Below are 13,370 nucleotides of genomic sequence, written 5' to 3' on the forward strand. Positions count from 1 at the left end.
GGATTAAGGAACGATGTAACATTCATATATTCTCATTAGAAGAATAGATCCAGGAAAAAGTACAAGCAGGCCATAGGTCATTTTATAATTGTCTATAGCTTGTTCCCATAAGCAGCCTTAAAGGAAGTGCATGTTTGCTTAAATGATGTGATGATTCCTCTACATTATTCCTAATGTAGAAGAATTGTTTATACCACAGAAGATCTTAGCTCAGGCAAACAACGCAAGTGGTGGGCTATGTCTCACTATTACCATATACATTGATATTAATTGTTAACATGTGTCCTTTTCTCAACTTTGCCTATAAGTAATGTAACTTTCTCCAAGCATTACAAAAGCTCTACACATCATAATATACTGTATCTTTGATACGCAACACCTTATTGTATCGCTATTTTTATTAACATAAAGAAGTGTCCACATTGTAGGGAAAAGAAACAATTTTGTACCTATACAAATTCCATCAGAGTCAGCATAATAACCTGCCGGACACTGCCGCACACATTTGCCATGGTGAAAGATTCTGCTTTTGGCACAGCTTAAGCATCTGCTGTTGTCTGGAGAGCATGTCTGGCATGATGGATCACAATCTTAAAGAAAAAGACAAATAGTAATCACAATAAAAAAAGCAAAAAAAAAAATACTGAACACAGCAGACTGGATCTATTTAGAGTACTGATTAAAGCTGGTATGAATTACATTTCGTTTTCAAATATGAAGGCCACTTGGACCTCTGTAGGAACTTGGCACCAAGAAACAGGGAAGCAGATGGGCAATCTGAGATATAGGGGAATGAGCCAGGTCACCATAAAACTAAGTCAAAACCATTGTAACCTCTTCATTTTTTTTAATAGCCCAAATGCATTTGCTATATGAAATAAGTTTACATTTAAAATCAAATGATCAGTAAATAAAAACTAACCTTAAAGATTTAAGGGTTGTCCACTTTCAGCAAATAATTGATATCGTTTGTGTAATCAGAAGTTATACATTTTTCCAATATACCATATAAATAACATTTGTACTGAAAAAGCCCCAATTGTCTTATACAAAAGTATATAAACAAAATAAACTCTTAGCCCTTCCAGGATGTCCTCTTCTCCCTGTCAACTCCCATCTCCTGCTCAAGCACACGAAAATGGAAAGCCCGATCCCACAGACTGCACACATAGCAGTGGATAAAAGTCCATTTATCATATAGAAATATTTAATGCATGAACATTCCTTCTGTCAAACACGCCGCAATATTACTGTATTAACACTATACAGTACAGAGTTTTGGCGTGGCTGTAAAGCAGATGGATGGACGTCCAAAATACGTCTCAATTCCATAGGCGTCACATCTTCATATGCAGCACAAGTAGAGTCGAGTCTATGACCTCTGCCCACGCACACACTGATGATATCATAGTGGGTGTTTGGGCAGAGCGCCTGGACGCATCACTGCCGCGCCGTCACACATGAAGATGAGAGGTAAGAGCAGCACCGAAGGGTGATATATTTATTTTTTTATATCAAAGGGCTGCATGGGGCATTTGATTATTGGGGGAGGAGCGTGGGGTATTTCATTAGTGGGGGAGGCTGATGAACATTTAATTACTGGGGGGGGTGTGACTAATGCATTTTTCATTCTACAGGAAGTTCCATTGTTAATGTGGATCACAGCTCTTATATCACACTAACAGGGCTGTGGAGTCGGTAAGCTAAACCCCCGCCTTCAAGACTTTTTATCACCATCGAGATACAATAACCAAGGTATTTAAGTAGAACATTTTTATTGGAAAACAACAATAGAACTATAACTTTAACAAACTGAAATTATGCAAAACACTACGTGGAAAAAAAACATTTTCAACAGAAATGTACTGAATAATATTTGTTTAGTGAGTCTATAAATTACTGTATATACTCGTGTATAAGCAGAGTTTTTCAGCACAAAAAATGTGCTGAAAAATTGCCCTCGGCTTATACACGAGTCAATACTTAAACCGATGGGCTTAAAAAATAATAAACTTATATACTCACCCTCCGGTGGCCCCGATGTGCAGCGCTGCTCCCCCGATGTCCGCGCGGCTCGTCTTCTGGCTTCCCGGCTCCTCTTCTGTAAGATCGTGCTGGGCGCCGCCATTGTTCTCTCTCAGGCGGCGTCTAGTATGACGTCAACAGCGGCGCGTCATACTATGCGCCTGCCGCCCGGGAGAGAACAATGGTGGCGCCCAGCACGATGTTACAGAAGAGGAGCCGGGAAGCCAGAAGACGAGCCGCACGGACATCGGGAGAGCAGAGCTGCACATCGGGGCCACCGGAGGGTGAGTGTATAAGTTTATCATTTTTTTAAATTCTGGGCAAGCTGTATACTACTGGGGGCAGGCTGTATACTACTGGGGACTGGCTGTATACTACTGGGGACTGGCTGTATACTACTGGGGGCAAGCTGTATACTACTGGGGGCTGGCTGTATACTACTGGGGGCTGGCTGTATACTACTGGGGGCTGGCTGTATACTACTGGGGGCAAGCTGTATACTACTGGGGACTGGCTGTATACTACTGGGGACTGGCTGTATACTACTGGGGACTGGCTGTATACTACTAGGGGCTGGGTGTATACTACTGGGAACTGGCTGTATACTACTGGGGGCAAGCCGTATACTACTGGGGGCAGGCTGTATACTACTGGAGACTGGCTGTATACTACTGGGGGCAAGCTGTATACTACTGGGGACTGGCTGTATACTACTGGGAAAAGCTGTATACTACAGGGAGAAAGCTGTATACTACTGGGGACAGGCTGTATACTACTGGAGGCAAGCTGTATACTACTGGGGGGCAAGCTGTATACTACTGGGGGCAAGCTGTATACTACTGGGGACTGGCTGTATACTACTAGGGGCAAGCTGTATACTACTGGGGGCAAGCTGGGCTGGCTGTATACTACTGGGGGCAGGCTGTATACTACTGGGGGCAAGCTGGGCTGGTTGTATACTGCAGGGGGCAGGCTGTATACTACAGGGGGCAGGCTGTATACTACAGGGGGCAGGCTGTATATTATAGGGGGCAGGCTGTATATTATAGGGGGCAGGCTGTATATTATAGGGGGCTGGCTGGCTATATACTGGGGGGGGATGTGACCAATGCATTTCCCACCCCCTCGGCTTATACTCGAGTCAATAGGTTTTCCCAGTTTTTGGTGGTAAAACTAGGGGTCTCGGCTTATACTCGAGTATATACGGTAGTTTATTTGATCCAATTATTTTCTCAAAATTTTCTAAAATCTTGAGCAGCATACAGCACAGTTTATTATACTTTAGATATGCTAGTATTTACCTTAACTCTGATTTTCTGATCACTCTGGTAGTACTGAGGTGAGTGCAAGCATTCCTAGTGCCTTTTTACTGTGATATTAAATATGATCAAAAAGCTCTGTCAACCCCAAATTTGAGAAAATAGAAACAGGTCTATGCACAAAAAACAGCCCTCAAACAGCCGCACTGACAAAAAATTTTTAAAGTTATGGTCCTTGGAAAGCAATGATGGAAAATGTTTTTAAAAACCCTATAAAATGTGTTATTGTGGTTTGCATTTTGATCCAGAGAAAACAGTTTTAATGTTATTTAGGTTCGACAATAAATGAAGTAAATTTTTATTAGAAATTGTGTTATATATACTGCACTGAAAGGATTAATAAAAGTTCAACAGTAGGACATATGAACCCCAAAATTGTGCTTTTAAGTACTGCATTTAGTCTACAAGTTATAACTTGTATGTATGTATAAATTTTCATTACAAAAACAATATCTATTGTTATCTATTAAGATCTATGTCCAATGGTCATCATACGATTTTGAACACACAATGAATATGGTCACAAGTTAAATGAAAAATATGCAGGTTTGCTTAGAGGTTTGTTCCAAATGCAGAGTCCAATTAAGCATTATGTAAAAAAATGGTGTACTGTATCATCCTGCTTAATAACACTAAGAATTATGAAGCATAGTCTGATAGCAGCAGTAAAGACATCCTATACAGTGGTCTTTCTTCTATAGTGCTAATGTGAACATAGTAAATTATGTCTCGCTTGATCCTTGTCTATAAACTAGAGTCGAAAACAAAACCTTCTGTGCCAGCTGATTCTTGAGGTTTATGGCAGATGTCACGCACTGGTATTATGTATAAGGCACAGAAAATGCTACACAAGAGAAGGCCGTAGTACTATACAGTGTATGCATTACACTAAACACATAATGGATATGTGTGTGCTGCACGAGTTATAATAAAGATTGTGGAAGACATTCTGATTCCTATCACGTAAGCAAGTGAGTGATATAATTTTCCTATCAAATGGTCCATGATCCACCACAGCAGAAACCATCACTAAATTATCCATATACATTTTTTCCCATTGAGTAAACTGGAAGACTTATGTGCCTTTAAAGCCAAACTAAGAAATCAACTCAATGTTAGCCAACCAATGATGGCCATTGACATGAAACTGGTTTCTTATTGTAAGGATTCCTTTCTCCCTCCATTTAGTAAATAGCCTATTATGTCTGCACAGTGGGAAACCCAGATGATCCATGCTCCAATGTAAGTGATAAGACCTTTGGAATAGCCCTATACTTAGCAATCATATCACTGAAGACTGGCAAGCCTTTAAGTGGCAGAGGAATCTTTCTCAAGCGGACATGAAGCCCATTATCTTTTAGGAGTGACAATAGACCATGCCTAAAAACAAATGAATTTTTTTCTATAACTCATTCTCAGCCAGACATAGACAGGGCTATAAGGCATGCATATCCCTAATCACCTTATACTCCCCATCAAAGACATGTGAACTGTCTTTAATCACAAGGCTTTTCTCTATAGTTATGGTACGATCAACACACTAATGAAATAATTCAGTAAGGTTGTCGAATAGGCAATAAGCCATAACAAATCAGGAATTTTAATTAGATATTAGTTATTAAGAATAATAGAAAAGTTGCAGTCTATTGCCTCTTTGTTTTGGATATTTTAATTTTCATCAGTGCAAGTAGAGACAGACAAGAATTAATAATATTCACAGCATTACATTTCTATAGATGTAATTTCTGTCTTTATAAACTTTGGTGAAATTTCCTTATGCGCTAGTAGCAGAGAAAGAAATAAAGTACTTCAATAAGACATTATTGTGTTGGCAGCAAGGTTCATTCACTCGTCTGATGGACTACAGCACGACTTAAAGCAATCAACCAGCACACGTTCCCTCCTTTACTGCAGACAAGTGGCTGTGTCAGGTCTCTGGATCTTTCCAGTTTTATACTGTGCTGCTTACTGAGCCAAATAATGATCATAAAGAAGAGAAAATGCTCCTGGTCTCCATCAGACTTTGCTAGAATCTTTTTCACACTTGCTTGGTATAAAATAGATTATCATGGGTGAATGGATAAAAAAAAAATGGCATATTATATGCAGTCATATAGTATCATTGCAATAAATCCACCAAAAACATTTATGACAATTAAATGTTAGGTCTGAAAGGTAGTTTAAACTTGTACTAGCCTATATATGCTGCGGATTTATAATCAGCCATCATCCACTGTGTGGATAAATGTGAAACATTGTAATTCCGTACAGTCGAACCTTTCAATACCTATAGACATAATCACAGTGGATAAGTCACAGAACAATGGATCTATACAAATCCTATCCAAATGCTATAAAAAAGGGTGTGGAACTGCATAGCAATATGAGAGCTCCAACCCCTGCCTAGGCTAGATCACAACTTACAACCATTTCTTCTGCAGTCCACTAGGACCTGTATTTACCCAGCCTAAACCAAGCCTAATGCACTGCATGTAGGACAATTTCTTAGCACAAATAACATCACTATAGACCACTTTATCCACTAGTGATATACGGTAAGTTTCATGATGATTTTGTTTCCTGCAACTATGGAGCAGTGGCTTATGAAAGACACCCTTAAAGAGGACCTGTCACCCAAATTTTCGGCACTAGGAGCTGCTTACTAAAGAAAGCAGCTCCTAGTGCTTGAACAAACGCCGCAGTGTTACAGTGATATCTAACACTGCGGCGGGGTACAGTGTAATTGTCGGACAGCTCGCAAAGCTGTCCAATGTATTCATGAGCTTTGCGAGCGGTCCGATGATTACTCTGTACCCCGCCAGAAACTGTTACCTGAGGTTTCTGGTAACGCTATCACTCTAACACTGCGGCGTTTGTTCAAGCACTAGGAGCTGCTTACTTTAGTGCCGAAAATTTGTCTTTAGACAGGACTTTGTATCTTTTCTTTGTTTTCTGGGTTTTGGGCTTGTTTGATTTATCTTAAAGGTTGATATATCAGGCAACTAAGTCTATGGGGTTTTTGCAACTTTTTATTAAAACTCTTTTGCAACTTCTTCTAAAGTTTTCCCTATGCATGGTTAAGACTGGAGTTTATTTGAGACTTTTGAACCATGAATTGTGCCAATATTGCAACTTTTTCATCTGTTCACATCTGGATTTTGAAGATATATCAGGCACAACATTGAAAAATTCTTGCGAGGTTAATTTGGCAAGGAGGGTGGCAAAGTCTCAAATTTAGGCGCAAATTCAAGTTTACTAAAAAAAAAGTTACAAAAATAAAAGAAAATAAGATAAATTACTATTAGGTCAAAATTGTTCCTGAGGTGTGGGCTAGTTTGCATGCTGATTTCAAAGGCATATTTATATTAAAAAAAAGTTTAAGACCTCTTAATATTGTCTACTTACTGTATTTTTGCACATTACAGGCAGTAACTTATTCTTTCCCTTTTAAATAGAAATTGATAAAAATATAAAAAAAAAAAACATTTAAAAACATTAAAATTTTTGGATGAAAATTCTCCAACAAGCACTTTACTACAGTAACTGCTTTATCTGTTGGAGACTCTGTGGTATCAAAAAGTTTATTGTTCATGTTTCAATTATTTCTTAAGGGTCTGTGGGACAGAATAAATGAGAAACATAAGTGTGAACTTTATGGAAAATGACAGTAAACAAGATATACCATTATGGATGTCAAGAAGAGTTAAAATAAAACTGTTAAAATAAAACATTTGGCTTTTAAAGCACTTTTTTGCGTTTAGTAATTTTTTCATGTAAAAATCTTAGAATATGTGTTGAACATGGCAAAATTTAATAGGAGGTAAGGAAAGTCAGGCTACCATTTGCGGCTTGGGTGAAGAAAAAGCAGTATCTAATGAACTGCCCACCTCTACTACTACAGGCCAGCATTCCTACAGGTGTAACAATGCACCAGATGGGCAGTCCCTTATAGAAGGGTGTGGTGCACTCAGAAGGGGATTATGACACAATAAGGCAAATTGTATGAGAGCAGAGTGAAGGAGTCTTAGAAGGTTTCCAAATATAAAACCCAGAAGAAGGCCCAATACAGATGGTGCACCTGCAGTCAGTGACGCATCTGTCATGATGATGGATGAAGATCCTGCCTCAGGCAGCACACTGCATGAAGTACAGATATGCCAAAAGTTGGCAAGTCTGTATTATCAGAAAAATCATTTGCATCAGTGTCTTTAAGACAACAATGCAAATAATGTACTGAGCGGCGCAGCACTGACATGCCGGTCCGAGTCACTTTGAAACACACAGGCTGACAAGATGCCGTCATCCTGCTCAACTTGTGTGTCTGCACTGAAGACATTCTGGTGAAAGAGCTGGGAATAAAGAAGAAGGTAGCAGCAGGGGAGACCAAAAAATAAGTATTCATTTATTGCGGGCCACCTCGGGGCAGGGGGCAATACATAAGTGATGGGGAAAATATATGTATATGTGATTGGGCAATATACTGTGTAAAGCTCCACTTTTTTCCCTTTAATCCACTGCCATTTGCAATACGGTCCTTCCAGGAGGAACCGGTAGGAGCACTGCAGCGCTACCTTATCTCTTAACTACCCCAGGTGAGAGCATAACTAACCTGACCTTAGTCACCAGTAATAGGATTTCCTTGAACCAACGGGTGTTTGCCCTTTGAGCGCCTTTGTGTCCTTTTATTTGTCGTTTCAGTCTATGTTATTAGGGCAATATATATGTGATGGGGCAATATATATGTGATGGAGAAAATATATGTATAAATAATGGGGCAATATATATGTACATTTGACGGGGCAGTATATACTTATATACTTATATATTTTTATTTAAGGTGGGTTGTACTTAAATAAACAATGGGGGCTGTATAGGGGGTACTGTATACATTTTTATGGAGGGATTAGAGGGAGCTGTATATAAAATTAGTAGGGACCTGTACTTAAATTAATAATAATAATATTTATTTAATATACAACAAGAAAAAGCCACAGACGGACAAACACCCTCCCTAAGTGAACCCCCATTCCTGCATAAATAAAACAACAAGATCTTTAGACAATGCATATAAGGAGTAAAAGGAGCTGAGTAGGTGTGAGGCAAAGCAGACGGGAAAAGGAGGGTGAGCCGGCTGTGGGACTCGTGACTTCCTCCTGGACGTGACATAACGCGTGGGGTTCCTTTCCCACAGGGGGGGTGTCCGTCTGTGGCTTACCCCTGGGTCTGGGACTTTGCTCTTTGCTTTTGGGGGACAGTTGTGCTCTTGATAGCACCTTTTTAAGTGATTTTAGATTCCTTGTATCTCTTAGTGTGTGTTATTCATTGCATTTGGTTAAATAAAGTTTATTTTTTGCCATATTTTTTGCATCGCTTTTTCTTGTTGTATATTGGTTGCCATTTGCTGCATTGTTGGCTCTAATGTCCAGCTTTGTACTGCTGTGCCGGCCCTCAATATATGGATGAATAATATTTATTTATATAGTGCCATCATATTCTTTGGTGCTTTACAAATCATAGGGGACATATACTACATTACATTACATAATAGTACATTACAGAATACAAGAGTGGTATGGAACTATCAGTGAGGGCCCTGCTCACAAGAGCTTACAGTCTATGAGGCTGATGGGGTGACACAAGAGCTTACAGTCTATGAGGATGAGGGGGGCACAAGAGCTTACAGTCCATGAGGATGATGAGGTGACACAAGAGCTTACAGTCTATTAGGATGAAGGGGGCACAAGAGCTTACAGTCTATGAGGATGAGGGGGGTGACACAAGAGCTTAGAATTTATGAGGTTGAAGGGGGTGACACAAGAGCTTACAGTCTATGAGGATGAGGGGGTGACACAAGAGCTTACAGTGTATTAGGATGAAGGGGGCACAAGAGCTTACAGTCTATGAGGATGATGAGGTGACACAAGAGCTTACAGTCTATTAGGATGAAGGGGGCACAAGAGCTTACAGTCTATGAGGATGAGGGGGTGACACAAGAGCTTAGAATTTATGAGGTTGAAGGGGGTGACACAAGAGCTTACAGTCTATGAGGATGAGGGGGGGACACAAAAGCTTACAATCTATGAGGATGAGGGAGAGCTTACAATCTATGAGGTTGAAGTGGGTGACACAAGAGCTTACAGTCTATAAGGATGAAGGAAGAAGACAAGAGCTTACAGTCTATGAGGATGAGGGGGACACAAGAGCTTACAGTCTATAGGGTGAAGGGGACACAAGAGCTTTAAGACATATTAGTTTTGTAAGAAGTAACATTATTACTAATGTTAAAGCTCAAACACGTGTGTGGGACATTGTTATCCAGGAGACAATACACTAAAAATGACTGGTTTTAGATGCACTGTATATAGATGTGCTGCAAGGAGCTGAGGACATCTGGCAGTGGTATCAGCAGTGATAAACCATGGTCGGGAGAAGTTATAGTGAAGTTTTCTTTCTGATGGAGTAGATCATATCCTGTGACACTTCTTATGTCTGTGTCACTGACTGATATTGGAGTGTGAGACGACGTCTTGTAGTGTTTGTGACACAGTGTGGAAATGTTCTTAGCATTTTCAAATCAGGATGTAGCTGCTTTTCTTTGTGTATCAGGGTATCAGTTATCAGGGAATGGGGGGGGGCAGCATATTAATTTTCCCGTCAGGCAGCAAAAAGGCTAGAATCGGCCCTGCCTGCAGTGTTGAATGAAAAATAAATAAATAAATACAATGCTTTTCGGCTCCAGACATGAGCTTTCATCAGGTATCAAGTGTGGTTTTAGTTAAAGGGGTATTCCCACTTTGGCAAATTAATGTTACTTTTTGTATGATGAGAAATTATACAACTTTCCCATATACATGCTCTATGAACTCCTCACAGTTTTCTAGATATCTGCTTGCTGTGATTCCATAGGACACTTCTATGTTTACTTCCAGTGGACATAAATCTGACCACGGTCACAAAGCTTGTTAGTATCATAGAGAGTAATCAGAGCTCTGGGTTATAACGAGACGGGCACCTGTGTTACCATGGTCAGGTTTATGTCTACTGGAAGTAAACATAGAAGGTTCCTATAGAATAACAACAAGTAGAGATGTAGAAAATCGTGAGGAATTGATAAAGAAAATACATTAGAAATTTGTATCGCTTTTCATTATTTAAACAATATCAATTACTTGCTTAAATGGGAATACCCTTTTAAGTTTCCATAGAGAGGTTCTTCAGTTGTCAGATTAACTTGTGAGGAAGATGCAGACAGAGTGTACTTTGACCCTGGCAAAGGTGATGCTGATAAACATTAAATCTCCCAAGCTACACAGAATCTTTGCCCAAGGTGAAGAAATGCCTTTCTATAGCTTGCATTCTTCATACCTGTCTGAACTAATAGACAAAAATTGCCACATACAGAATATTGCAATGCAAAAAACCATGTCATTGCAGTATATCAGTGTACTACCCCAATTCTACTCTTCGCCTTTACTCCAACATCTTTTAGACTCCCTTATTTATTGTGCCTTTGTCGCTAACGCTTCCATTCTGTGAGAAACATCCACATTTCTACAGGCACATTCAGCAGGCTAAAAATATAATAATTATGTGAAGAACTTTACAGAAACTAGTAACATTTACAATCTGAAATAGTTTTTCAATCTCAACTGAAAATAGTAATGTAATTGTAATATAATTGTATTATAAAATACAATAATTTTGTAGATTGTAAAATAACGTACTAAATAATTTTCTCAATTTGTCAGGTATGGCCTCAATAAATGGTCCACCTAATAATCAGTTCTATCATTGTAGTTATGCCTTGTATATTTCAATTTTTTTAATCGCAGTTATCAAAACTGTTGTAGACTACATAAAGAATTCTCGATAGATGCCAACTTAGGATAAATCAGTAAATATATTTCTGTTCCCGGCACATTAGTTTGGCATTAATATGTTGCAACATGCTCTACTAATGCAGTTATTTTATTCTTGCTAGACGTAGATTTGTTCTCACTGGGGTCATTCAAGGTAATGTATAACTATGCTCAAAACAAGACTCACCTACACAGGTTCCATTATGTACATAGAACCCAGGACCACAGCTGTCTACACACCGACCTCCATGTATAGCTTGTAAAGGGTCCTTGCATGTTATACAATGATTTTCAGAGGGTCCATGACATTCTGAGCATGATTCATGGCAAACTAAAAAACAAAAACTCAGAAATGTTAAAATCCATTCATAGAAGTTCAGGAATGAATAAATAATAAATACACCGGTTAAAGGCTGTATAAATGAAAGCTTTTTTTTAAAATCCACTATGTTAAGAAACTGCCTAACTTCATTTTGACATTTGTACAGCACCAACGACCTATTTTGAGCTTTATTGTAAGTGTAGGGATACAAAAAATAGATACATATTACATGAAGACCTTATGGAACCATAACAAGGATAACATTTTGGTATGAAAAGAGGAATATTTACTTATTGTGCAAAATCTCGAATGCAATTTATTTTAGAAATGTTTTGGTATCTTCTCAAACAAGGGTATGTAGCTTAACTGTATTTGGCATGACTTAAGTTGCATTCATGTATGGCAAAAAGTAAACAAAACAACCAACAGATGCAGTAAATGTATCATCCATTATCAGCACAGTGAAGTTTATTGGAGGGTCAAGTCTAAGTTTGTGTATAAAAAGAAGCCTCTTTTTTGAATAAAAGTCTTTCAATCAACCCTGGATTTGAAACCAGTTCTTGTCCATCATTTACCTCTTTAAAAAAGACATTAGAAAGTGAAATGCTTTTAACCAGTCTGTCCTCAATTGCCCCATCTTATTTCTACATACAGGGCATGTACTTTCTTGCCATGACTCATAAATGTAGTGAGCAAGAAGAGATGGCATGCCTGTGCCTTCATGTTTGAGATGTGGATTTTTAGTATGTATGACATAAAGGTGAAATTATTTGGCTGAACATCCCCATAAGTTCTATTAATATTAAAAACTGGTTATCTGATCAGATGAATAAGTTTTTTCATAATGGGTTCAGCAAGGAGCAAGAGCTGCCAATTGGTAAATGCTCTTTCTAAGAATTGCTCTTGCTAAGAATTGCTATATTTTTTCCAACAGAGCCTTTTATACTTACAACTGGATTAGCACGGACTATAATAATAATAATTCCTTTATTTATATAGCGCACACAGATTACACAGCACTACACAGAGCTTGCCAAATCAGTCCCTGTCCCCAATAGGGCTCACAATATAATCAAACTACCAGTATGTTTTGGAGTGTGGGAAGAAAACGGAGGACCTGGAGGAAACCCACTTAAACACTTAGAGAACATACAAAATCTTTGCAGATGTTGACCCTGGGACTTGAACCCAGGTCCCCAGTGCTGCAAGGCTGTAAAGGACAGACTCTAGACTTGTTTAAGACAAAGTAGATTGATGGCTTCTTGAGTCCTTCTCTAGCAAAATTTTTCTCTTGGTGTGGAGCACAGTAGAGGGTTCCATAAATGTATGTTGTGGCTTCAACACTTGCACCAAAGCTAAAGGACAGGCTTTCTAGAAAGGGGTGGTTATAAAACCATTGTACGTTTGTTCTGTACTGTACTGTACAGAACTGCAATTTCCAACCATTATATAACATTTTTGGAGAGTCATATTTTCAAACATGACATTTTGGCTGCAAATATATCTGATCCAGAAGTTTCATACATCTTCATAGAGTTGCCTCCAGCATGTACATTGATTTTTTTCAAGCCCCATTCAGATGCATGGCATAGTCAACATCAAATGGCATAGTTAAATTCTGCAACAAAACTTTTGCAGGTAATCATGGCCTTGTGGTATCTGTATACTATATTACATTATAACTGGAGTAGTGTATAATCATACATTCTACCAAGTGCCTCTTAAATGTGATGTTTCCCAATTTAGAGAATATAAATGAAAGTGGTTTATCAAGCCATTAAAAAGGTGACATTTTCTTGATACTGTAAGTACTGTATTTAGTGTTTTTTATTTTTTTTTAAACCC

At 38.7% G+C, this 13,370-nt stretch overlaps 1 protein-coding gene across 1 annotated transcript in view; it reads right to left on the bottom strand.

The window, feature by feature from the left end:
* Positions 1 to 13,370, bottom strand: part of FRAS1 (Fraser extracellular matrix complex subunit 1) — a 340,675-nt gene that overhangs the window by 159,614 nt on the left and 167,691 nt on the right. Inside the window, exons 15-16 of the mRNA XM_072115515.1 lie at positions 11,391 to 11,534; positions 450 to 590 (exon numbers count right to left, since the gene is read on the bottom strand). Coding sequence (XP_071971616.1) covers positions 450 to 590; positions 11,391 to 11,534 — 285 coding nt within the window. The remainder of the gene's footprint in view (positions 1 to 449; positions 591 to 11,390; positions 11,535 to 13,370) is intronic.

Source organism: Engystomops pustulosus, chromosome 1, assembly GCF_040894005.1.
Source record: "Engystomops pustulosus chromosome 1, aEngPut4.maternal, whole genome shotgun sequence".
In the NCBI taxonomy this organism is placed as follows: Eukaryota; Metazoa; Chordata; class Amphibia; order Anura; family Leptodactylidae; genus Engystomops; species Engystomops pustulosus.